At 42.7% G+C, this 23,001-nt stretch overlaps 2 protein-coding genes across 2 annotated transcripts; both read right to left on the reverse strand.

Moving 5' to 3' along the window:
• Positions 1 to 8,537: 8,537 nt before the first annotated feature.
• On the reverse strand, positions 8,538 to 16,599 carry LOC122032427 (MOB kinase activator-like 1A). Its single transcript, XM_042591719.1, has 11 exons — positions 16,497 to 16,599; positions 16,323 to 16,425; positions 16,178 to 16,251; positions 15,949 to 16,084; positions 12,799 to 12,978; positions 12,066 to 12,114; positions 10,829 to 10,937; positions 10,560 to 10,653; positions 9,199 to 9,332; positions 8,924 to 9,087; positions 8,538 to 8,788 (listed from the first exon to the last, which is right to left on the reverse strand). The coding sequence occupies exons 5-11, from the start codon at positions 12,819 to 12,821 to the stop codon at positions 8,714 to 8,716; spliced, it is 648 nt and encodes a 215-aa protein (XP_042447653.1). The 5' UTR covers positions 12,822 to 12,978; positions 15,949 to 16,084; positions 16,178 to 16,251; positions 16,323 to 16,425; positions 16,497 to 16,599; the 3' UTR covers positions 8,538 to 8,713.
• Positions 16,600 to 17,957: 1,358 nt separating this feature from the next.
• Positions 17,958 to 19,390, reverse strand: LOC122031209. The gene is made up of 2 exons (XM_042590351.1): positions 18,631 to 19,390; positions 17,958 to 18,547 (listed from the first exon to the last, which is right to left on the reverse strand). The coding sequence occupies exons 1-2, from the start codon at positions 19,388 to 19,390 to the stop codon at positions 17,958 to 17,960; spliced, it is 1,350 nt and encodes a 449-aa protein (XP_042446285.1).
• Between the last annotated feature and the right edge of the window lie 3,611 nt (positions 19,391 to 23,001).

A 23,001-nucleotide genomic window follows, 5' to 3' on the forward strand; every position in this document is an offset into this window, starting at 1 on the left:
TCTATGGTCGAAAAGAAGCGTGTCAGAATATGACAATAGGGCATGTGGACTATCTTGGAGGTGACTGTCCCAGATGCACAGATAATGTTCTGGAACATATGCAGGGCTATATCGATATCTAATCGATGACACAGGGCGTACAAGAAAAATGAGTGGGAAGATCTCATCTTCGGAACATCCCGAGATGAGATCGGCAGAATACATGCTGTCAGGACCATATACATCACGTAGTCCTGAACCCGAAGAGTAACTGACCTGAACTCAGTCAAGCCAGCAGGTCTCACTCCCCCAAAGAAATACGTATAGATAGTATCTAACGTAATGTGGGAGTAAGGATCGCCAAATGGCAGATCCCTACTGGGGTAGCATAAAAAGGCAGACTCTGAAACCCTAAGTCCTAGGGTGGTGCGTAGCAAAGTGGGAGTAAGCTCAATGTCAACGCCAGCAACTCTGGTGTTGTACCTATTATCATCAACCCTCTCAAGGTTGTGATAAAACTGTGCACATAATTCCTGGTTTACTGTATCAGTGCAGTAAACCAATTGGTCTAGTTGATAGTGCTCTATCATTTGGATAGTTGGTTGACAATACTGGGTATAAAAAGTCTTATTTACATATCTAGGTTTGATAGGTTCAAAGATGTAGCTAGCAAAGGTGTCCCTAAGATGTATAGTTGGGAATCTGATATCTGCTGATGGAATTCTAGCTGGATTAGGATCAATGTGTCGGCGCTTCCTATTTTTGACGATTTTAGCAAAAATTGACAGAAATAAGCAAAAATTCTAAGTGAAACTTGATCGGAAAGGATTGGGATTATACCTAGGAGGCATTGCCACGTGATGAGGGAAGATTAAACAGGTTAAAGGCGCCTTGGATGCTTGAAAACAGACGCGGAAGAGGTTTTCGGCGTCGGCAGAAAAACGAACAGAAAGAATCTGTTCGTTTTCTAAAGCTCGGTGTTGAAGGCGCCTTAAAATTGTTTAAGACGCCTTGAGTTGGTTTAGGAGGCGCCTCGGATTAATCCGAGGCGCCTAAAGGTAATGCGGTGGGAACTTTCCCGCCGCTTTATGAGGCGCCTTCCAGTGTGGGAGGCACCCCCTTTTTCTTTTTTTAAAATAATTTTGAAAGGATTTTGAGTTAATTACTTTGATGATAATTTAAGATAATTAACTTGATTAATTTTGAAATAGATTTTAAAATGATTTTGAAATAATTTTGAAAGATTTTTGAAATAGATTTTTGAAATAATTTTAAAATGATTTTGAAATAATTTTGAAAGATTTTAAATAATTTTGAAAGATTTTAAATTGATTTTGAAATAATTTTGAAAGATTTTTGAAATGATTTTGAAAAGATTTTTAAAAGATTTTGGAAGATTTTAAAATGATTTTGAAAGATTTTAAATTGATTTTGAAAATTTTAAAAGATTTTTGAAATAGTTTTGAAAGATTTTTGAAATTGATTTTTGAAATAATTTTAAAATGATTTTGAAATAATTTTGAAAGATTTTAAATAATTTTGAAAGATTTTAAATTGATTTTGAAATAATTTTGAAATGATTTTGAAAAGATTTTTAAAAGATTTTGAAAGATTTTAAAATGATTTTGAAAGATTTTAAATTGATTTTGAAAATTTTAAAAGATTTTTGAAATAGTTTTGAAAGATTTTTGAAATGATTTTGAAATGATTTTTGAAATGATTTTGAAAAGATTTTAAATTGATTTTGAAAGATTTTAAATTGATTTTGAAAGATTTTAAAATGATTTTGAAAGGATTTTTCAAATAAATTTTAAATTGATTTCATTAAAAAAAAACATGATATTAATTACGAATTTAATTTTGAATTTGAACTTTTAATTCCTTAGTCATCTCACTCGATCTAACTTGTCAATCAGGGAACCCTATAATTGTTGTGAGATGAATTATGGTTGAATTTTGGGGTAAGGTTTAACTTTGTGTTAGATTCAGGTTTAGCTTTGGGTTCAACAAGTAAGCATTCTTTGGATAAACTTCTGGGCTATGGTGAGTCACAAGGAACTCATTAAAGTAACCATGCCTTCGAGGTTTCCCAAATAGTCCTACCCATTAAACTTAATACTAAACCCTGGTCTAACTAGTTAGGATCCATTTAAGGGTAGCTTCGGTCAGTTCCACTTGGCCAAATGCACCAGGTCGAAGCCATATCTTCCTAGACATGCGATGCCCAAGCTTCCCTAACGTACTATCATCCAAAAACTTCACCAGTACCGTGGGTCAAGTTAAACCTCGCCCATTTATCTAACCTTAATTACCCTGCCGGGTAGTTTACTCTTGTTTACCCATTCCGGGTAGATTAAGTTCGGTTACCCAGTCGGGTAATTTAGTTGGGGGTGCCAGCTATTCTGGATCCTTCTTCTATTGACTTTTGAGTTTTTGAATTTTAATTTAATTTGGTTTGATTAATATCGTTTTTCTTTTTGCTCCCCCTGGATCATTGCCTCGATGTGGTCTATCGAGGTAGTATATTTGATCCTTCGGGACCCAGTAATGACCAAATCCAACTTGATTGATCAATTTGGACTTGGGGACCCATGCTTGGACTAATTTACTACTTTGTTTGTTTATTAAAGATAAATAGGATTTATATTTCTTTTTACTTTTGTATCCTAGCCCAGTTCTATTGTAGACAGCTCTTTGTGTCCCAAGAATTAGATCCAAATTCTTGGAACCCAGAGAGAACTTTTCTAGAGTAATTTTTAACTTGTTTAACTGATTTTTCAGATTTGAATTTTCTTTCTCAAGTCGTTGTACTTGAGTTGAATCTTCAGTTAAAGATTTTGAGTTAGTTACTCCTTTAAGAGTGGTTATTTCTCTTAAAAGTGACTTAATTTTCAAATTTGACTTAGCTAATTTGCGAAGTAAATAATTGACTAAATTATTGAGTCTAGGAATACTTACAGCGGAGTCTGGTCCTTCGGAAACGGATGCGGATCCGTGGCTTTGTTCAGAGTCGGCTTCTGACTCGCTCTCGGATTCGCTGATCTGGTCCCGGGCCATCAATGCGAGTAAACTTGTTTGGTTGAGTTCGTCGTCTTCGTCCTCTGAAGAAGATTCGTCCCAGGTTGCCTTTAGGGCCTTCTTTCTTCTTTGCTTCTTGGCTTCCTTTTGATTGGGGCAGTTGGCCTTGATATGGCCCTTCTGGTTGCACCCGTAACATGTGACTTCAAATTTTGTCTTTGATTGGGCCTCCTTGGATTGAACTGCCTTCTTCAGATCTTTCTTGTTGAATCCCTTCTTCTTCTTGTAGAGTTTCTTTACAAGATTCACAAATTCGCCGGCCAGTTCATCTTCTGAATCTTCTGAATCGGATTCGTCTTCTGATTCCGATTCAACTTTTCGCCGTCCTCTTGATTCCCGTGTTCGACTCGTTCCTGCAACCAAAGCAATCCCTTTCTCGGATGGCCGTGCATTAGTCTGTTCATGGAGTTCGAATTCACTAAACAATTCATCTAATTTTAAGGAAGACAAATCCTTAGAGACTTTATAGGCATCTACCATTGATGCCCATAGTGTACTCCTAGGGAATGAGTTAAGGGCATACCTTATTATATCTCTGTTTTCTACCTTCTGCCCGATTCCATGTAGAGAATTCAGATATCGGGCGTGCAAGGAGCTTGCCGTCTCGCCTTCCTGCATTTTCAAATTGTATAGTTTATTTAATAACAAATCACGCTTACTTACCTTGGTTTCCGAGGTGCCCTCGTGTAGTTCAATCAGTTTCTCCCATAGTTCCTTTGCGGAGGAGAATGGACTGACTCTGTTGAGCTCTTCTTTGGTCAGACCGCATTGGATGGTGCAGGTTGCTTTGGCGTCGGCTTCCACCTTCTTGATAAATGCGGGCTCCCAGTTTTCACAGGATGTAGGTTTACCATCGGTACCAGTTGGTAGTTGTAGTCCTGTTCTGACGATCATCCAGGTGTCGAACTGGATCTTTAGATATATTTCCATTCGCCCCTTCCAATATCCGAAGTCTTCTCCGGAAAATAGTGGGGGGCGAACGGTGCTATATCCTTCTTGTTGGGTCATTTAGATCTAAAAGAATAAAAAACAACAAGATCTATTCCAAGACTGAGTCTTGGATTAGTAGTGTGGGAAGAGAATAGTAATAATTACGAGCTCGAGTGGTGTTGCACCAACTTCGGGCAAAAAATCGATTCGTAAAAAGAAATTAGAATATAGCTATGAGGCTAAATTCTAATTGACTCCGAACAAAACCACGAAAAGAAAATTGTCTTGAATAGTGGTTGCACTGATTCAAGACGACCCTGCTCTGATACCAATTGTTGGATCGAGACGTGTTAGAGGGGGGGTGAATAGCACTCGTGGCTATTTTGTACGATTATCGGAAACGTAAGAATTATCGGAGTAATTAAGCAGCGGAATAAAACAAAACAAACACACAGAGACAGGAGGATTTTTACTTCGTTCGGAGCCTTGATCGACTCCTACTCGAAGGCCCGCGATCCTTGATCGCTTCCGGTGGGCAACAACTATAAGCTCGAAAAAATGATTACAAGATGAAGTACAAGTAATTGGAAAAACTAGTTATACCGACGACAACAGTAGAATTTTGAAGCTTTGGGTCGTCGGAGACTTGTGGCAGCACTTCCGGGCGTCTTTCGGAGCAGCACGTTGGAGACAGAAGACTAGAAACTTGTTCTTCTGGTGCTGCTGCTTGAGACCCCTTATAAAGGGTGTTCAAGGCGCCTTGAAACCCTTCAAGGCGCCTTAAACAGGCCGAGTCACCCGCGGAGATCAGCACAGACTTGGTCGAACTTCATCCAGTTCAAGGCGCCTTCAGCCTACCCAAGGCGCCTTCAACCTTCGACCCAAGGCGCCTTGAACTTCATCTAAGGCGCCTCCAACCTTCTGCGCTGGCTTTTCCTGGTTCGCACCCGAGGCGCCTCCAAGCTCCATGGAGGCGCCTCGGATACTGTTCATCCGAGGCAAATCATCGTTATTCTGTACCTGCAAGATATGTTAGTCCCAAACAACATCCTGCAACACCAGGTTAGCACAAAATAACAGCACAAATAATAAAGAATATTACGACAGTCTCCGGACTGTCCGGGTCTGACTTCGGATTTCCATCCGGAAACCCTAGGTCGACCCGACGCCTACTGTTCCCTCTACGGGGAACGCGTCCTCACCTACTCCACTCAGGAGATTTACCTGTTGTCAGTGCGATCCTCCAGATCGACTGGACTTTTGCTCAGCACTCGATACTTCCGGACTTTCTGCTGGACATCCGCTTCCCGGCTAGTCCAGACTTTCACCTGGTTCGCGACACCAGGACTTTCCACCTAGGGTTACCACCCCCTAGGACTTTTGCCTGAAGCCATCGACCTGCCAAGACTTTCCGCATAGGGTTACCACCCCCTATGACCTAGGGTTACCACCCCCTAGGGTTTTTCCCTTTGCCTAACCGCAGCTAGGACTTTTCTCCACCTAGGGTTACCACCCACTAGGACCTAGGGTTACCACCCCCTAGGACCTAGGGTTACCACCCCCTAGGGTTTTCACCTGCCTAACCGCAGTTAGGACTTTCCTGAAACACTCAACGAAGCTGTCAGATCACAAAACCCCTTAACTTTGAATCCTTTGCCATTATCAAAACTCAGGTTCGATCGTTAGATGCTTTCTGCACCAACACCCTTCTTTCGTCATCTTGTCGCCCGGTAGATCGTTGTCTATGTCGTCGATCGAGAGTTGGAGATCAGCGGCGGTATCCTCTTGGCACCGTTTTGCTGTCGATCGGTGTCAGATCGTAGCAGTCACGCGTATTGTGCGTCGCTGACTGGTGAAAGGAGCAGAACATTGTTGTCCATACCTTGCCTCTTGTCGTCTTCTACAAACTGAAGGTCACATGCTGCACAGCATGTGTCCTGACCTCCTGGTGTGGCCTTGCTTCCTCTGCCCTTGGCCCTTTGGGCGGTTGGTGGTTGTTCGATGATCGCCGCTTGGGCGTCGGCGCAGGCTCAACCGGCGTTTCCTTCTTCCTTGCTGCCTGGGCTTCTTCCACATTTATGTATTCATTGGCCTTCCTGAGCAGGTAGCCAAAGTCCCTGAGCGGCTTCCTGATGAACGACCGGAAGAATTCTCCTTCGACGAGCCCTTGAGTGAAGGTGTTCATCATCGTCTCGTATGAGACCGAGGGGATATCCATAACTACTTGGTTAAAGCGCCTGATGTACGCTCTGAGCGCTTTCTTGGGCCCCTGCTTTAGGGCAAAGAGGTTGACGCTCGTCTTCTGATAGCGTCGGCTGCTGGCAAAATGGTGTTGGAATGCAGCTCGGAAGTCCTTGAAGCTACATATTGATCCGTCCGACAATATTCGGAACCAACGCTGCGCTGAGCCGGAGAGAGTAGTGAGAAAGACTCGACACTTCACCTCATTTGTGTACTAGTGCAGCGTGGCCACATTATCAAACTTATCCAGGTGATCATTTGGATCGGTTGTTCCGTTGTACTCCCCGATCGCTAGTGGATATAATGCCTGGGTAGAGGATCACACAAGATCTCCTGAGAGAACTGCAAATTGATTCGTTCGGGCGAAGCGTGGCTTCTAGGTGCCTTTCCTTTTCGTGCATCCCGAACGAGAGCGTCATCCAAAAATGATCCTCGTTCCTAGTTCGCCTGGGCTATTTCTAAGGGGGTTTGGAACAAGGCGCGATGAAAGGGGATGGGCGCGAGCGGCGCTTCCCCCAGCGTGTCAATCGGCCCTCTATTCTGCCCCCATATGGAAATTGGTTCCGGTCGGTCTTCCAATCCCGCTCGCCCTCCTACTGCCGACGTCGTCCGCTATTGTACTAGTCGATCGACTAATGCCTCCTGTTGTTGTTGCTCGAACATCTTCGCCACTCGAGCTTGCACAAGCATGTCGAGCTCCTCCTTGGTGAGCGTCACTGTAGTGAGTCATCCAGCGCCTCCCATCTTCTCAACTCGAATGCAGGTTAAGTTCCCACAGACGGCATCAAATATGATCATGTCCGAAAGTCGATGAGATGGAAAGCTGGAGATGTGGCGCTCCGCTGACCGCCTGTAGACTCCGCTCCACCCTACAGCACAGATGACGTCAGTGACGAGCCAGGGAAGGGGTCCCCGGCGTTGACCCTCCGATACTCAAGTCAGTCACTGGCAATAAAGTAGAAGACGGAGCAACAACAAGAGTGAACAGTATAGCACGAATAGTGTCTATTGCGTACCTCTGTTGATGCTTGGACCGCCTCTTTATATAGAGCGCCTGTAGCGCGCGTGCACGCTCCCTAAGGCGAACATACTTCCTAAAGTTTCCTCTGAAAAAACTTGTCAGTAATGTCTTAACAAGCCGAGCATATCTATGATGTAACAATGGAAGCTTCTGTCGTACGATCTTCTGGTTGGTCATGCCCGGCATCAGCGACAACTCCCAAAAGGATGTCGAGGGATAACACAACGAGGTAGTTGCTAGGCCGAGCGGGATAGCCACTCGACCGGGACTTCGTTGTTCCTATGTACCGCCCACTCGACCGGGACTTCGTTGCATGTGTCGCGTCCGCTCAGCCGGAACTCTACTATGCATGTGTCACGTCCGCTTGGCCGGAACGCCACTGTACCAATGTTGAGTCCTGCTGCCTGACCGAGCGGAGTAGCTACTCGGCCTAGCTTCTGCATATCGCCTCCTCCTTCGTCCGGTGTCCAATACTCCATTGAGCGTCGGTCATTTGACACTTCCCCGTGTTAAAGATGGGATTGGACCAAAACCTTCTCCTCCCGGTCGGGGCATGATCGCCTGACCGACAGATGATATCTGATCATTGGCCTAATCACCCAACCGACCGATGATATCTGAACGTTGACCTGATCGCCCAATGATATTTGAACGTTGCCTTGATCGTCCGATCGGCCGATGATATCTGAACGTTGACCGTCTTGACTTTGACTTTCACCGTGACATTTATCCTCCGCAAGATGAGATCCCTTTGTATCACTGTATCAGTTATAATATCAATGTTGAACAGACATGAATTGATTAGTAGAATTGTTATTAATAATCAACTACTACTATAATAATGTTGATACTATAATATAATGTTGATTAGTATTTATGGTAGATGAATTGTTTATATTGTAACAATCATAATTCACAATTACTACAATACAATTTAGTAATTTTAATTAAAATTAAAGTGGTCATACAACTATAAATTCCTAATTACTACAATAATATTAAAAATAAAGACATTTAAAAAAAAATACAATAATACCCTTTTATATTAAAGGGAAAAGAAACGTTCCTGAAAACCATTCCAACGAAAAAAAAAAATACGTTTTTGATTTTTACCCAACATAACCCCTACATCACTAATCAATCAATCAATTACTTACCAGACCTAGAATATTTGACTACTTTGTATACAAATTTACAAAAAAGATAAATAACTAAATAAATATTAATATTTCTTTTATAGTAGTTATTTAAATAATTTTCACATGGTAAATGTTTGGAACATCAAAAATTCAGCTAAATTGAGGTTGTCTCAGCCAAATGTGTTACAAAATCATATTAGTGTTCATTAATGTGTGTAATAGGCTCACAATATACCATCAACAAACTTCACTTAAGGGAAACTTAGCAGGGAAATTAAGATTACAAGAAGATTTATTTATGTAGGTGTTTAAGATTAGCAGCAAATTAATATGGAACAATGATGGACTCAATTAGCTCCTGCAGCGGGGCGAGTTCCTTCTTGTCGATCAATCCAAACTCCTGGGTCATGGTAACACAAACACATCAGCCTGCGCAACCTTCTTTGCTTGCGCAAACAAAAAAAGACAACCAACAAATTTCTCCGAAAACGGTGACACAACTTATTTATCACAAAAGTAAATGACGCGAACTTACATAAGTGAAGAGAATGAAATGCTTGAAGCAGGTGTTGAGATGTGCCTCTTCCTTGAGGCTGACAATCTTCTGAAAATGTGAATGGTAAATGTGGGCATAAACACGGAACAACCGCTTGAATATTGTCTTGACAACGTCTTTAAAGTTTGGAGGGAAAGGTGTTCCTACGAAAAGACAGCAGACGATAAACAACAGCGATCCCTTAGTTGCTGTTGTACATGAAGAATGATAGAGATAAAAAAAAAAAAAGAGCTGTTTGGATTGGCAGAATCTACCAAGCTTTTGAGGAAAAATAGATTCATCATCGAGCTGAACTTCAATCCATTCCATCAGGTACTCAACATACTTTGGGGCTGAGACTTCAATAGGTTTCTTTATTTGGACACCATCCGCCCATCGATATTCATACCTACAAATACAAATCTGCAAATAAACATATGATTTACACAAACACAACTAATTTCACGATCACAAAAGTGAATTATCAGCTTAAAAATAGAATACTATATTTTAATTTGAGATGATGATATGGAACCAAATACTCAGTGCTGACATGGAGGTGCCAACACAATCTATTTGGTAAAAAAATAATCAGGAGATTGAATGTCATGGGAAGTTTCCTTGTCTAAGAAACAAAAAAACAAAATTTAAAAGAACTTATTTCCTTAAGGAATGGTGCATTCAAAGAATAAAAACTCACACGCACGGTCGACCAGGAATAACACCTGCACATATGTATCACTTTTCTCACTTCTAGTGTTAATTCCTAATGGAGGTCAAGTCTTAGCAGCTTTCAATCTCCTCGTGACAAAATGAAAGATTTATAATGTTAGACTTACTGAAACTTGTATCTTGCAGTAATTGGCCCATCAATGGAATATATTCAAAACATGAGAATATGCAACTGAAAACATATGAATCATGAAATTATGCAACCCATGGTTTATAAAGAGGTCTTACCTTTCATGGTTTAGTATGAAGGGAACCTCTTGATGTTAAAAGAACCGTAAAAGAAATCTGGAACAATCAATAGTTAAGCAAAACTAGACCAACAAAGCATCATACAGACTGCCCGAGATCAACTGCACCCTAAATCTTATCCCATCATTGAGCACTACTTAATACCCTGTAGGTAATATAGTTAGTATATCACAAGCAATATATTTCTGTTGGGTTATCGAACAGATCTAACCAATGAACCATATGTAAGTTTACATAATTAGTATTACATAATACGCACCATGGATTGTCTAGGCCTTTGACACTCAGAAGGCCACCACCTTTACCCTTCCACTGAATACAAACCATGCAGCAAAGAATAACTCTTGTGACACTTTCCACAAGATGCATTTGGAAGGACAGGTACCACACTATCTTTGAGAAATCAAATGTCTTTTCCAAGAAATCGTTTACTATTTTCATTTTATGTGGTTTTGTCTTTCCTCTGGGAGACTTCCCGGTCCTTATTGTTAAACATTAACCCTTAATTAAGTGATTCTTTTTGGGCTATTGAACAATCAACTTGGTCAAACAAATCAAACATTCAATACTTCGTCTTAAACAAACCACTTGACCGTATTGCACAATGTAATATTCTTTATTCAAGAACGGGAATGAAGTTTTTTATCTAGCGTACTTTGGCCCTGCAGTCATTGTCGGACAATTCTCTGGTGTACAGAATTCTGTCAGTGTGCCATAAAGCAAATTCACTTGATTGAAGAAATCGACAGCTGAAACGACAAAAAGAGAGCATTTAGTTTCACATCCCACCAACTGAAGAAACTTTTTCTGAGATATATTGAAACAACTTTCTAGGATCATATGATGAATATGAACATACAATATCAGAGAATCACAAAAACAACTCGAGTAAAATATTAATTTGAAAAATATGAAGAATATTACTGTTGACAGCTAGCCACTCGTTTAAGTCTTCACCAGGTGGAAGCTTCACTGCTTCCCTTAGGTTCCCACTACCTAATGTTGCATCAATATGCTTCCTGAGTTGGGCCCCCTACAAATAAAAGGGACAGAAAATGACTTAGGAATGCTCATTCTTTAATTTATAGGTCTAATAACACATAGTATTAGTGAGAACTTATTCAAGATATCATAAGATAAAATTGCATATGTAACTAGGTGTATGTAACCAGGGGAGGAGTAAATATTAGCAAAGGAAATGGTCCCATGGATCCTCACTGATATATGACCATGGGCAACCATAATTATTAAGAAAAACAAACATCCAAGTGTAATCTCATATCCGGGAAAAGTTTAAACAACCATTTCCATCCTCTCTTGCCTATATAAATGGTTTTTATCTTGCATTGTGATGTAATTTCTTTCCATCAAGCAATATCACTTGGGTATGAATTTCACATTTAAACAATGGAAAATACAGCTGCCAAGTAAAAAAAGACAAAGTTCATGTTGCATAAAAAAGACAAAAGACATGTGAGCCGGCATTGAAATGAAATCTCTCTCCATCAGGCAATGTCACTTGGATATGAATTTGACATCTAAACAGGAAAAAACAAAACTACCAAGAAAAGAAAAAGGAGAAGGGACAAAACACATGTGAGCCAGACAAGAAACAACAATTGAAACAACAAAATGGAATCAATTGTCAAGAAAAAGCAGGTTAGCATAAAGCACATGGACCACATCTCATAACATGTTGAGGAATAGCTAACTTTTGTTTTGACCAAAACACGGATCAGATGAATCAGCACTCATTTTAAATATCTATGAGCCCCGTCTCTTCTCCCACATAAACAAGGGCATTTTCAAAAGAAGATAATCCATGGCAATTGATACTGCCTCAAACATTTACTTAAAAAGGATTAAGTACTTCTGCCTCGAACAAGCAATATGAATTCTTATGGTTGAACCAAACACATAACCAGTATGATTTACAGAAATAATACCAAGTGAACTGGCTAGTTAAATAAAAGGTTCATTTCTATAGAACTACTGATCTGTAGCATATGCTTTTCCTTCACTAATTGAAGTTAGAATAGAAAATTACTTTTAATGAAAAAATGTCATAAGAATAACCTAAACATCTTATCTACTCCTATAAAAAAGTGTTGTTGGTAGTCACTAATTTATGCATGAATAAGAAAGCATATGGAGTCATTACCTTACTCCCAGAAGGGGCACTCTTCTTTGGTCGAAAAGTCCGCTGGTTCCTGGAAGAATATGTGCACGTAAGCAGAAGAGCATTTGATGAATTCGTTGAAAAAGTTCCTTGTGCTTCGAATGGAGATAGCCCTCAATCTATGGAACTATACACGTCTAGATCACTGTTTAAGTTTGCTGCAGCAACTTGCGCAAACAAATATAGAGAAGATCACGTAGCCAATTGAACCAATTTTGAGTTGCATGAGAATTTTATGCCGAATTTTTACAAAATCCAAGAAGTTGACCCCTAGTTCTACCAACCAACCAGTCTAATTCCAAGCGACATCTATGCTACTAAAATGTAATACCATGCACCTCAAACGGGAAAAAGTAGGAAATTTTCATTCTGCAACCTAAACATCAACGCGATCCCAGTACCAAATTGTCGACACACTTAACAAACAATGGATAGCTCTTGATAAGGGATCAACCGATAATTGCAACACATCCCATCCGTGAAAGACGAATCGCGTGGCTCCCAGACGGAAGAATTATCGAGAGATGGACCGAGGAAACGATGAAAACGAAAGAAGAAAACAAACCCTCAAAACACAAAAGTCCCATCCGTGATTTCAATCAATTTGGGAATACATCAGCTCACGAATCCACTTGCAGCCGCAAAAATCGACGAGATTGGATCGATGAAAGCGAAACGATTCAAAGAACTAGATCGAAATCGAGGAAGAGGGTACCGTCCGAGACCGAAGAGACTCATGGTCGGTCGGATCTGATCGCGAGAGCTGGATCACGTTCCTCTTCGTTCCTCCCGGTCGTCGATGGCGCGGAGAGAGCTCGGAGCTTCTGCGACCGGGAGAGATATAAAAAGGACGAGGAACTCGGCGTCTCGCGTCCTGCCGCTCGGTTTCTGGTCCCTGAAAATACGGAGACAGGCAACAGCCTTGGTGTCGGCATAAGAAACCAATAGTGATCTGACAGGTAATAAAACAAGATTATTAGTCGGAAAGCCTGTTCTGTGTTTGTTTGCATTGACGTCTTATTCAATCGCCTGGCTGGATCGCACCACCAGACACGAAATTCTTTTTATTCTCAATCATGAGAAGATGATTGGACAAAGTTAGAGGTGCCGAACCGAACCGCTCCGCACCGCCTATGGTTTGATCTGATCGCCATACCTGATATAATTCGGTCTTTATTGGAGCATGCCAAGTGAGGCCTGACCTACTCTGGGTCGGGTTGGATCGGATCGGGAGATCGATACGACGACAATACATTGTTGAATAAATATAATGCACATTTTTAGGATGCGTTTTATTTAAATTATCATAATTATATAATCTTAGTTATATAATTATGGAAAATAAAATATAATCACGAATTATTTGATTTAACCTAACAAAAATTTACATGTTTTATATTTTTTTTACTTTTCTTTTTTACATTTTTCTTTTTTTTTGATTTTTTACGTTTCTTTTTATTTTTTTTCATTTTTTTACAATTATTTACTTTATTTAACGTTTTGCTTGTTTTTTTTTTTATTTTTTCCCCTTTTTGTTTTACTTTTTTCAAGTCTTTTTCTCTTTTTTCATATGGTTTTTAAATTTTTAATTTTTTTTTACATTTTTTATTTTTATGCCTTTTTATTTTTTAAAGTTTTTTTATATTTTTTATTTATATTTTTCCATATTTTTCATTTATCAAAAGATATTTTTGATAAAAAAAAGTCATTAATCTCAAAATCAAGAAAAATCTCAATTTTTCTAGATTTTCCGATTCCATGTTACATGTCCTTTTTACTGACGTGTCGGGTGATACGGAGGTGTTAAGGGGACCCAAGGTAATTAGAGAGAAAGGCATGGATATTTTTGTCATTCCACTATTTAGAGCTTTAAAGGCACACTATCAAGGAAAAAAGGGGCTTCTTGGTGTATGCTCCCCTGCCGCACACACGGGCGGTATGGGTTTTTTTCTCAATCGTCGACATCATCTCCCTCTCCACTCCAGCAACCCATGCTCCGCCTCCCCATCTCTTTTCTGGCATCTGCCGACGCTCACCGACGACCTCTCCGCCATAGTGGATTGCCACCAAAGCTCTCCTGTCGCTTTCCTCCCCTCTTCTCTATCCGTGCCGACATCGCCTTTGACGCCTCCGCCGCTCATCGAGCCGTCGCCCTTCAGGTGCCGCCTCACGTGGTCGGGCCCTCCTTCCTCTTTCTCTCGCGAGGGGGTTTCTTCCTTCGTGTCTTAGACGCCACCGACCTAAGACACCTTCGACGTCACCTGTCGTGGCCTCCGCTTGAGCTCGCCAACATGTCGGCAGCCCAATGTCCTCCTCGTCACTCGCTCAACCGTCTCTGTTGTCAGCCGCCCCTTTTCTTCTTCCTCTCCACTCTGACACTACCGCGCCACGATAGCCTCTCACGCATGCCACTCACCACATCGTCGACAGTCGGCGACGACATCTCCTCCTCTTTTCTCACCTGCAAGCAACCTCCTTCGCTAGCTTTGCCTTCCCTGCCCCTTTCTTTTCCCCTTATGAAGATGTCATCAGGCTCGACCTCACGCGCGTCGCCTCCCCTCGCACATGTTGCCATCTGCCATGCACGTTACCGTCTGCTTAGCACACCGCCTCCTTCTCCCTCGCTGCCCAAGTCGCCGATGCCGCTAATGCAGGCACCCGCTAGGCCAGATCCTACCGGTCAGCACCCCACCATCGAATCGACTTGTCTACGCTCCTGCCTTCAGACTCGACATCTATTCGTGTTCAGCGCAGCCCGATGTTTGGGCAGCCGCCTCCTTCTCCTTCGCTGCCCAAGTCGCCGACGTCGCTAATGCAGGCACCCGCTAGGCCAGATCCTACCGGTCAACACCCCACCATCGAATCGACTTGTCTATGCTCCTGCCTTCCGACTCGACATCTATTCATGTTCAACGCAGCCCGATGTTTGATCCGACAATCCAACATTCTGCTTGACCTCGTCGATCGGATCCGTCTTCGACTTCTGAGCCCCCGCAGCTATCGCCATTCGACTCTATTGCCTTGCTATATTCCAACATTGTAGCCATCCAACTTGTGTGTCATTCTTGTGTTTCAGCCTTCGTGCCGTTGTTGTATTCCGACTTACGTGTCGATGTCCTATCCCAGCCTGCGCACCAATGTCTTATCTCGGCCTATGTGCCAATGTCATATCCCGACCTGCGTGCTAATGTCATATTCCGGTCTACGTGTTGCTGCTAGACCTCGGCCTGCATATCGTCCTCCAGATTCAGGTCACGCTCGACTAGGTGTCGTCAGATCTAACTCTTCATCCTACTCGGAGTCATCTACTCTTCCGGGTCACGACAACTCGACAGCGTCTCGACCAGCTCACCGATCCATCGAAGAGTGCCCCCTGAGCCAGAGTACATTCTCCATTCTTATCCTATACGCATTTCATTACTCTTCTATTGGTTCTGTTCCTTATATATTCGTTGGATCTGCCTCGAGCATCGGGATATCAGGGACCGGGGCAACCCGATCACTAATTGCATATAGCGTTGATAAGAGGACTTCTAACGACTTGGTCAACATAAAAAGCAACTCAGCATCCCCCCCCCTCCTCCGGGCTATAGCGATTCAATCAACATTTTAACCACATCACCCCGACGATCCGTCTGATTCAGCTTCCGGACAGAATCATCAGGTATGGAACATTACTCGAGAATCATCAATTACCTAAACCAAATAAGATTTTCGTTGATAACTTTAGATGGATAACCAAAATTATCAAGGATAACCCTCAACCAAACATACCCTTAAAGTACTCAATATATAGACAAGGTTACGAGTATTGAATTGGCAATTGAAGGATAAGCATATGTTGTTGGCTAGATCTTTGAAGTACCTGATCTGGGTCGGGGGTCGGGGAGTCAGGTAGAGGTGGCTCGTCTTACAGGTTCTACAACAGCATCTCCATATGCATCGGTCAACGGAATCGAATCCGAGTAACGCATTGCAAGTACACGGGTTGCACACTCTTACTATATAGACAACGTTACAAGTTTAGAATTGGCAATTGAAGGACAAGCATATGCTTTAGACTAGATTTTCGAAAGTGCCAAATATAAATGTACCTGGTCACAACTACTTATTGCTTGTTCGAGCCTTTCAGACCTTTGAAGCTTGGTAACCGTGCTTCGATAAATTTCTACAATCGAAAGAAGTCATCACAAAGCATGATCGATCCAAGAAATACTCTCATAAGAAATTCATGTGTACCTGAAAGAACCATACTGTTTTCAGCCAACAATTTGAGGTTTGGATACAGCTTGTTCGAGCCTTTCCGACCTTTGAAGCATGATAACTGTGCTATGATAAACTTCTACAATCGAAAGTAGTAATCACAAAGCATGATCGATCGAAGAAATACTCTCATAAGAAATTCATGTGTACCTGAAAGAACAAAACAGTTTCCGGCAACAATTTGAGGTTTGGATATAGCTTGTTTGGGCCTTTTCAGACCTTTGAAGCATGGTAACCATGCTACGATAAATTTCTACAATTACAAGTAATCATCACAAAGCATGATCCTTCAAAGAAATACTCATACGAAATTCATCCGTCCCTGAAAGAAAAAAACAGTTTCCGGCAAACAATTTGAGGTTTCGATATAGCTTGTTTGAGCCTTTCAAACCTTTGAAGCATGCTAACTGTGCTACGACAAATTTCTACAATCTAAGTAGTGATCACAAAGCATTCATAAGTGGCCATCACACTGAACAATCGATCAAGGAAAACTTCATGTACTAGTCAAACCGAAACTGTGCGCAAATAATAAACTGAAATTGTACACAAAAGAATGAACTTCTTAGCAGTCACAAATAGAAGGTTAGTTCAAAATCTGAGTTGTTTCAGTTTTTGAAGTTTTATCATTTCTTAGCCAACTTCAATTTCTATGACTCCAACTAATCGATGTTCAGAATCTCAATCTTGTGCCTACCTTGGTCCATCCTTGGACCTGTACATACTGTATATCATACCAATACTTGATAAAGTACAAATGCCAGTGAGTCATAGATCTAAACTCCATAGGATACGAATGGAACAATAAATACTTGCATGTTTTCCTTCCCTTAATCGTTTCATATCAACTAGACATCAACACAAGATATGAAACTAGCGGTTTCACCAAATAATATGCTTTCGCATTAACATGCTAGACTAGTGCAAGTGAAGCCAAAATTTTCAAATATCTCCCCTCCAACTGCATGATAGTCAATAGTACATTCCTCGCATAGTTGGGCGAGTATTATCGAAAGATTTAGCTTAGGCAAACTCTTAGTAGGATATGGAGCTTAGCTCATGTGATTTCCATATGTCATCGAATGAAGTTGTAAATTTAACTGAACAATTCACAGTCGCACACATTTGAGTCTTGACTGTTTTTTATTGACTGTTTCAGAAATAAAGTTCAGACAAATATCAAGGGGCGTTTGGTTAAATGATAGGAATGACTATGGGTATGGGTTTGATAGTAGGGTGGAATGGGAATAGGAATGAAAATAAAACCCATCAAGTTATATGGGTTTGGTTGATTCCCATAAATCTGGTAATCATTCCCAAAATGTGATTCCCAAACCCACAATCCAAACACTATTTTTTACTATTATTTCATTCCCTCATTCCCAAACCCATCAACCAAACACCCCCTCAGTCTCTTACCACCGATCTATCCCAAGCCTTTCGGTAATTTCACCTGTACATGAACAAATAAGATTTCGTTCTACCAAAACACATCTGTATTCATCATAATTCTGTGACTTAATTAAAACTTAGAATAAGACAAGCGATTTCAAAACAAAATAAGAGGGGAAAGGGTCACTGAAATTGTTCACCATATAATTTGAAGGTAATTTAGTGCATCCTTCTAGCACGGGTACGACGACTTCCACCTACATTGGAAAAAGCCAAGTCTGGAGGGTTCCCTCTCGAAGCCGATGCTTGGTCTGCGGCAACTACTGACCCAGCACTATCCCTATGTTGTAGTAAAGGCTCAAGACTATTAGACAACGATGATAGTCCAGCTTGTTGAAATGGAACAACTCCGCCATGGAAGACCAGAGGTGGAATAATTGGGTAGCTCAATGACTCATCCCCATGCAAGCCGATTCCAGTAGAGTTTGAACCCCTCCCCTCCTCCCGTTGCATTCTTCGAACCGGCCTTCTCCTCACCGCAGTTCGTGCAGCACTAGACCTTTCCTGCCTCCTAGACGAGCGAGGTCCTGTTCTGTGCTCATCATGTGTGTCTTCATTCATAGAATTCCTCCATGAGTTTGCTATTCCTTCTTCCAGTCTCTGCCGCAATTGTGGCCTCAAATTTTCAATTCTGTTAGCTGAGGGCCGAGGAGGAATCTTCAAACCTGATTCCTCATCGCCGTTGTCTTGCTTAAGATCTTTCGTTTCGTCCCCTCCGCGACCATAAATAGGAGTTAACTTCTTCAACTCTGCCCTTTGCAGACAGGGCATTCAGAATTGACAGAATGAGCATGAAGCCACTGATACAAACAAGACCAACAATAGAGATGACCACAAGGAGTAACCACTGGTGCCTTGGCGAGCTCATAACAAATGTTGCACTCGAAATTAGCTGCGGAACTATCATCTTTTTTGTTCTCCACATCTCCTGACTTCTCGCTTTCGGTGGCCTTCTTGGCATCCTCCATTGCCCTATGAGATTGCATAATGTCATGCATCAACCTTTCAGGGTTTGTCAAGGGATTGGGAACAGCATCGAGCCCCTGCGCTTCGGTGGTGATCGACCTACGAATTCGCAGCAATTCTAGCAACCTCTGGAAACGGTACTCTGGGTGTTGGAGGAGCTGATGCTGAGCAGAGAGCGTGTTGCCACGAGCAGTGAGCTCGCTCAGGCGAACATGGGCGTAGGCCGTCTCAACTCGATCATGCCCAGCTCTCAGGGAAGGCTGAGAAGGCGATGGAACGGCGATTTGGGCATCAACATCGCGGCGCACCAGGCGCAGCGGCTCTCGGGCTAACGGTTCATTCCCATCGACTCCCGGCGACTCTGAAGTAGAAGAAGTAACATCGTGCTCATCGTACAACAGAAGGAGCTCGGAGGAGGAAGGGTAAACGCTGTCAGCGGCGTGGGCGGGATCGGCAGGCAGCACATCCGGCGTCGACAGCACGTTGGACGGAGAGTAGGGCGCGTGGGCGGAGGGCGACCACGGCGATCCAAGATCGCGACTTTCCGGTGGAGGTAGGGAAGGAAGACTGTTATAAAGACACGGATCCATGAGGTAGCCGCTTACCTCACCTCGCTCCCCGGCCATACTCTTCCCGGAGAATCTTTACCTGCGAGACAGCTCCCTCGATCTCCCACCGGCGAAGGACCAAAAACCCTAATCCGAAACTCTCCAAGATCGGATTTTTTTTTTTCGCCGTTGGCAGTCGAAAACTCCTCTCGCGGGGTCAATCCGACGACAAGGCCGCGGCTGCCGAAACCAGATCCGATTCGGATTCGCGACGATGCGAAAGGGGAGGATGGCCGGAAGGGATCGAAGGCGGAGAGGATCAACGACGAGTCAAGCGGAGCTTGTGACAAGGGAAGAAGAAACAGCAGGCAGGGCGACGGGGGAAGGGGAGGAGATTGAGAACGGGTCGAAGACGTTGGGCTAATGAACGAGTGCTCCGATCGATCCGACGGTGGAGATCGTCCAGATTGGGCAATGACGGCGGCCACGATCTATTGCTGGGCCGAAAATTTAGGACCTTTTTGGAAAGAAAGGAGAAAATGGATCCGTGTATTAAAATTCGTCTTTTCTAATTAATTTTTGCCGACTCAAAATTTTATATTAAAAAATCAAATAATATTTTACCCTTTGAATTAATTCTAGCCAATTTCTATCTGTAGATAAATTTACCTTGAAGGCTTTCTTATTTTAACGTATTTAAATAGCCGGTAAATATTAGTTTATAATTTGCATTTTTTACAAGAAAGTATGACCTTTTCCTTCCATAATTCACTTCTTTCCCTTCTATTTTGGAAAATATACCGGCATTATTTGCCACCCTGATAATATAAGAATTATCTTTCCATATAATGATTAATGGCTAAGTTCTAATAAAGACGGAAGAATTATCCTTTCATATGATAGTTAATTTTAATTTCCTAATTTATTCTCATCTAATAATAGATCGTAAGACCATCAAGATAATAAATGTTGTTAGTGCAAAATATTCCTTATAATTTTCTATCTATATTTTATCATGAGCCGATGTAACACCGTTTAATATAAATCATCACCTATTCACCTACCTTCTCTCCGATATAGTCATTATTTGATTGGAAGTATAAATAATAAAATGATTTCTTAATACATTAAATAATCATTTTGGTATTGTAGTAAAAAAAAGATTGGAGGATTTTAAGCTAAAGCTAATGCGTGATAGTTCGAATTCGCATAAAACCATTGTCGAGGGAAAAAAATTAATTAAACATCCATTAGGAGGAAAATATAAATAATTATATTTGTAACTGAGTGACAATTGTTTTTCTTTGTAATTGAAAATGGTTGATATTTTTTTTTATAATGGACTCTATAATAACACAAAAATTATCGAGAATAGATCCCTTGAACTGTAAAATACGATTCAGAAGATAATCTTTTTATATGTATTGATGCAGATGAAATGTCGTCACCTATTTTATAAATAAGAGTTATTCATCCTATCAATACATACAAAAGGATCATCCTCTAGACTGCAAAAAATAATCCAGAGAATCCGACATCCACATAAAATTCTTTCGATGTCTAAATCATTATAATTTATTCAAGGAAACGATAAAAATATATATATAATTAATGAAAAAATGAGATTTTAAATAGACATCTTTAGTTTTTACCATTACCTATATTATTTATATAACCTTATACTGCCCATACGCATATGGTAAACACAAGATATTTTATTTGAATTGTGAGACAGTAATTGGACAGTGATCCTGTCCGAGAGTCGATGGACGCTGGGGACGTGGCGCTCTCCACTATCCTCTGATGATAGTATAGACCTCCTGCGAACCTGCAAAGAAGCCGAGCCGGGAGGGGTTTCCTAGCGACGACCCTCCGACGCTCAAGTCAGACAGTGAAGAAGAAGAGGAGCAAAGTAACGCTACTGTGGCTACAGTGATGAGGATTGCATACCTCCCTCGAAGTCTAGAGGTCCTTATATAGGACCCCCGGGGAGGCGCGGTCACGCTTCTCGATGCGTGCACGCTTCCCCAAACATACCTCAGTAGGGTTGTGTTAGAAAAGCATGTCTGACGTCATTCCGCAATCGTCCGAGCATATCCCTGACGTGACGGTGGAAACTTCCACCGTACGATACTCTGTCCACTCCGGCCGCCGACCATGCTGTTTGTCGGCGGTAGGTGTCTCAAGGATGATGTTACCAGTTGTTCCTTTTGTCGCTTTGCGCCTCTTGCCTGTTCCCGGGCCGAGCGGACCGACCGCTCGGCGCTCATAGCCTCCGGGAATGCGCATACCTCGGATCGGGCGGGGAAGCCCTGCTCATGTGCTCGGATGGGATTGCACCTTATTGTCCTGTGGCTCGGCCGAGCGGCCTGTCCGCTCGGCCCAGAGACTCTTTTACCTTGAGCATATAAAACTCAACCCGTGGTCGGGCTGTCTTTCGTCCGGCCTGGGAGACCTCTAGCTGGATGTTCGGTCGGTCGGATGCTCGGTCGGCCCGCCAGTCCGCTCGGCACGACCTTGAGGTTGACCCTCTTGACCATTGACCTCCACGTATCGTTGACCTTCCGCCAACGAGGGTCCCCCGTCCTTACCACCGGATCACATGTCTCCCCCTCAAGTCTAGTCGAATGAGGCGCTAAGTCTGACTGACTGGACTATGAGTTTGGTCAAGCGACAGTCATCCTGCCACTCCCGAGAGTGTACCTCCGCTCGGCCACTATGGGGTAGAATAGCGCCGGTCGGCTAATTGCCGAGGGCTACCCAACTGGCCTGTCGATGGCCTGTGATGATGTCCGCGGGATCTTCTCGAAATGCGTGCAAATCTCCGTCATTATGGTTGAGCAGGTGGGTTCTGCCTCGTGATGGGGCTCATTAAATGTCCTCCTCTGACCGAGTGCCACGTGCCGCTATTGACGTCATCGTACGCCCGCTGCCTTACGCCCGATGCGACGCTCATCGGTTTGAAATGGACGGTTGGATGCGGGCCTCGGGTTATGTGACCTGCATCCGACGGCTCAGGTGGATCGAGCCCATCCTTATAAAGCTCTCGTCGCCTTCTTCCGCCGCACTTTCGCCGTCGCGTGCTCAGAAGCCTTTTCCTACGCTCCTTGCTTCGGTGACCTCGTTCCTCGACACTCCGGCGACCCCTTGCCCTCTTCTTTCGATCCTCATCTTTTCTGTAAGGTTTTCTGGATCTCTCCCTTCGGTTCTCGTGTTTTCTTTGTGTTCCTTGCCGCGTTCTTGCCTTTCGATCACTGTTTCGTTCGTCTTCCCTGAGCCTTTGCGTTTTCTTTCGATCCCTGCCTCCTCCACTGTTCCGGTGATGGCTAGCTCTTCCCAGCCCGCGGACCTCACTCTCAGCCCATGGTATACTACCATGGAGTCGCGGTTCGATCGGCGTGATGCCGAGAGCCTGATAAACGCTTTTGACATCCCTTCTGATTTCGAACTGATTTTACCTTTGCCTTCCGCTCGGCCGCACAAACCGCCGCGCGGCACTGTTTGTTTCTTCCGCGACCAATTCACAGCCGGTCTGCGGTTTCCTCTCCATCGCTTCATCGTCGAAGTTTGCGATTTCTTCGGCATTCCGCTTGCCCAGTTGGTTCCCAACACTTTTCGCCTTCTGTGCGGAGTTGTGGTATTATTTAAGATACACAACATTCCCCTCCGCCCGGAAGTCTTCTATTATT

The sequence above is a fragment of the Zingiber officinale genome, chromosome 11A (genome assembly GCF_018446385.1).
Source record: "Zingiber officinale cultivar Zhangliang chromosome 11A, Zo_v1.1, whole genome shotgun sequence".
NCBI lineage: Eukaryota > Viridiplantae > Streptophyta > Magnoliopsida > Zingiberales > Zingiberaceae > Zingiber > Zingiber officinale.